The sequence below is a fragment of the Corvus brachyrhynchos genome, unplaced genomic scaffold (assembly GCF_000691975.1).
Source record: "Corvus brachyrhynchos isolate BGI_N302 unplaced genomic scaffold, ASM69197v1 scaffold1047, whole genome shotgun sequence".
Taxonomy (NCBI): Eukaryota; Metazoa; Chordata; class Aves; order Passeriformes; family Corvidae; genus Corvus; species Corvus brachyrhynchos.
The window spans coordinates 7,045-10,759 of NW_008238973.1; the positions used below are offsets into that span (position 1 = coordinate 7,045).

General features: G+C 31.6%; 1 gene segment (V, D, J or C); it reads right to left on the bottom strand.

The window, feature by feature from the left end:
• LOC103618737 overlaps positions 1–206 on the bottom strand; it is a 3,260-nt gene extending 3,054 nt beyond the window's left edge. The window contains 1 exon segment of the V gene segment in view: positions 113–206. Coding sequence covers positions 113–167 — 55 coding nt within the window.
• Positions 207–3,715: the final 3,509 nt, after the last annotated feature.

Consider the following 3,715-nt stretch of genomic DNA (forward strand, 5'->3'; position numbering starts at 1 on the left):
CGGGGTCGCGGCCGCCCGCAGCCCTGCGGGAAAAAGGGGAGATGGGGATGAGGCGCCGGATCCGGCCGTGTCCCGGGGTGGGCGTCGCGCTCCGGAGGCGGCCGGGACCCACCTGGGAGGGCCACGAGAGCCAGGAGGGCGAGGAGCGGGAGGGAGCTCGAAGCCATGGCCGGGATTTGTTGGGTTTTTCCCCAAAACTCGACTGGTTCAGCTCCAGAATCGGAATTGTTGGCCCCAAAACTCAACCGATGGCCCCAAATCTGGACTTTGTTCCTCAAGAATTTGCTCCGACTCTCAAGATTTGGGGCCAACGGTCGAGGTTTGGGTCAATGTTTGTGATTTGGGGTCAGTGGTTGTGATTTGAGTTCAGAGGTTGAGATTTTGGGGTCAGAGTTTGAGATTTTGGATTCAGTGTTTGAGATTTGGGGTCAACGGTCGAGATTTCGGTCAATGGTTGTGATTTGGGGTCAGAGGTTGAGATTTTGGGGTCAACGGTCGAGATTTGGGGCCAACGGTTGAGATTTGGGTCAATGTTTGTGATTTGGGTCAATGGTTGTGATTTGGGGTCAGAGGTTGAGATTTTGGGGTCAATGGTCGAGATTTGGGGTCAGTGGTTGAGATTTGGGGCTGAACCAGTCCAAGGTTGGGAGAAGGGTCAAGAATTGGGTCAAGGGTTGAGGTTTGGGGACATTTGCCCCAAATCTTGACCAGTTTTGACTCAAATTTCACCTTTTGTCCCAAATCTTGACCATTTAACCCCCGAATTTCAACTTTTTGCCCCAAATCTCCAACATTTCCCTCCAAACTTTGTAACCGGTTGAAATTTGAGGCCAACAGATGAAATTTGGGGTAAAACCAGTTGAAATCTGTGGAAAAACGTTGACTTCTGGGGGAGGAACCTTTGAGGTCTGGGGTAAAATGTCCAAATTTGGTGAAAAAGTGGAGGTTTGGATCTGAAAATAGATTATTAATCCCAAAGGAGTTAATTGTTCACATTAATTAAGGGTTTTTTGGGGTTAAATTGAGTTTGAACCCAAATATATTCAATTCTTAGCCCTAATAAAGATAATTATTACTAACCCCAATTAACAGATTGGGGCATAAACTTGAATATTAACCTGATTAGAGTTAATTATTAGCCCTGATAAAATTAATTACTCACATTAGGGTTTTCAAGGGGGTTGAATTGCTTTTTAACCCTAATTGTCAGCCCTAGTAACTCAAATTAACCACCCCAATTACAGTCCTGCCCTTAACGAGCCCCGAGAGCAGGTGCCGAGAGCAGCAGCTGCACCGAAAGCTGCGAAAGCGAAACTCGGGGCCTAAATTTGGGGCCGAAAAAGGCCTTTTTGGGACTTTCCGGGGCGGTTTGGGGAAGTCCCCAAAGGGGCGTTTCTGGCCCCGAAACGGGGCGGCTCCGACGGGGCCGGGAAAGAGAAAAGCCAGAGCTGGAGGGGGTTGGGGAAAGGCCGAGTTCGGGTTCATTTCGTCTTCATTTTATTAATTTTCTATTAATTTCAATTATTTTTATTGTTTTTCATGACTTTTAAAATCGGGTTTTATTCCATTTATTGGATTTTGGTGATTGGTTTATTTTAATTCATAATTTTCATTATTTTCGTTAATTTTCATTAATGTTTGCTGCTTTTATTGTTTTATTGCTGTTTATTGATGTTATTGAATAATATTAATTATTATTATTGATGATTTTCATTTTATTTACAGGATTTTATTAATTGTCTTGATCTCGCTTCTTATTTCCTTTATTTTTCAGTGATTTCTGTCGGTATTTATTAATTTCTCTCGATATTTATTAATTTACATTGACACTTCTTAACTTTAATTACTTTATACATTTCCCAATAATTTTTATTCCGATTAATTTCATTATTTTGCCTCAATTGATCAAATTAATTGTGCTCCAGGATTATCGATTCTCATTCTTATTATTTTTCACTAATTTCAGATTACATTTATTAATTTCATCATTTATAACTTAAAAATAATTTTATTAGGTTTAATTAATAGGTGTTATTTTTCTTTTTATCAACTTCATTGCTTCGAAAATCACTTTTTCTCCTATTATTAATTGTATTTTCTCTTATTAATTTAATTTTCTATTTTTAATTGCATTTTATCCTTGATTTAACCCTGATCATGATTTTAGGGTAAATTAATTAATTATTTGCCAATTGTGTAACTTTATCAATACCATTTTTGTAAGTTCCTATTATTATTAGTTTCCGTTTGAGTTTTTATTTAATTAACAATTAATTACTTTTATAATTAATAAACTTTTGTTTAGTTGAGGTTAATTAATAACTTCAATTTTTTTATATTTCTGCTTTTATTTTGGTTTAGAATCTTTGTATTTTATCCTTTCAATGTTTTACCAGATCCTTTTAATGTTTATTAACATCTATTAAAGTTAATTACATTTATTAGGCTTTATTAACTGTTATTAATAAATCCCCTGGTTTCAATAACAAAATAAATAATTTCATTTTGTTCTTGGTTTATTATTTTGATTTTTTGCCTTTGGAATTGTTGGGAGTTTTTTGTGATAAAGTGTAACAGAATTAAATGGAATTAAATGGAATCAAATAATTCGAATAAAATAGATGGGAAAAATCAGAAAAAATTAAAATGATATAAAATAAAATGGAAAATGAGGTAAAATATTTGGATTTTATTTTCCTTTGGTTTATTTTATTTATTTTTGTTTCATCTATAATAGGAATAAAAAATGATTAAAAATATTTAATTATATTAAAAAGAAAAGGAAACTAAAGTGATAATAAAATTATTTCATATAAATGACATATAATTCACTTATATAAATGACATTACATTTATTTAGATTATGTGTCTTACAAATTAACACAATAAAAGGAAACGCAATAGAAGAAAAATGGAATTAAGAGGAAAAGTTGAATAAATAAAATAAAAAATTAAATAAATAAAAAAATTAAAATTAAAATTAAACTAAAATGCAATAAAATAAAATAAATGGAAGAAAATAAAGGAAATTTTAAAAAGTGAAGAAATCAAATAAAAGCGAAATGAAATAAAAATAATGGGAAATAAAGGGAATAAATAAGAGAATAAGTGGAATTAATAATTGGAATAGAAGAAAAGGAAATGCATCAACAAAGGGAATAAAAGAGAATAAAAGAAAATAAAAGAAGTGGAATGATTAAAATGGAATAAAAGTAATTAAAATAAAATAAAATAAAATAAAACAAAATAAACAGAAAATAGAGAAAATAGAGAGAGGAAATCCGTGCAAATCGAAGATGAAATGGGTGAAATAAAAGAAATAAAAATAAATTAATGCAGAAAAATTTATTAAATCAAGGAAATAAATTAAAATAAATGGAATAAAGTAAAATGAGTTTAAGGAACATGTGATACTCCATGAAATAAACTCCCAAAATTCTATAAAACCAAAGAAATACAGAAGAATTGAAAAAAAAAATTAAAATAAAATAAATGAAATTAAATTTATATTAATTGAAATTAAATTAATTACATGAAATAAATCCCAATTAAGCTCAATAAAACATCAATAAACTTCAATTAAACAAACTAAAAGCGGTGAAATAAAAGCCCGAACGCCGAAAAATCAACTCAATGAGGATAAAATATCAAATAAATTAATTGCAATTAAAAAATAATAAAAATAATAAAAATAATAATAAAAATAATAAAAATA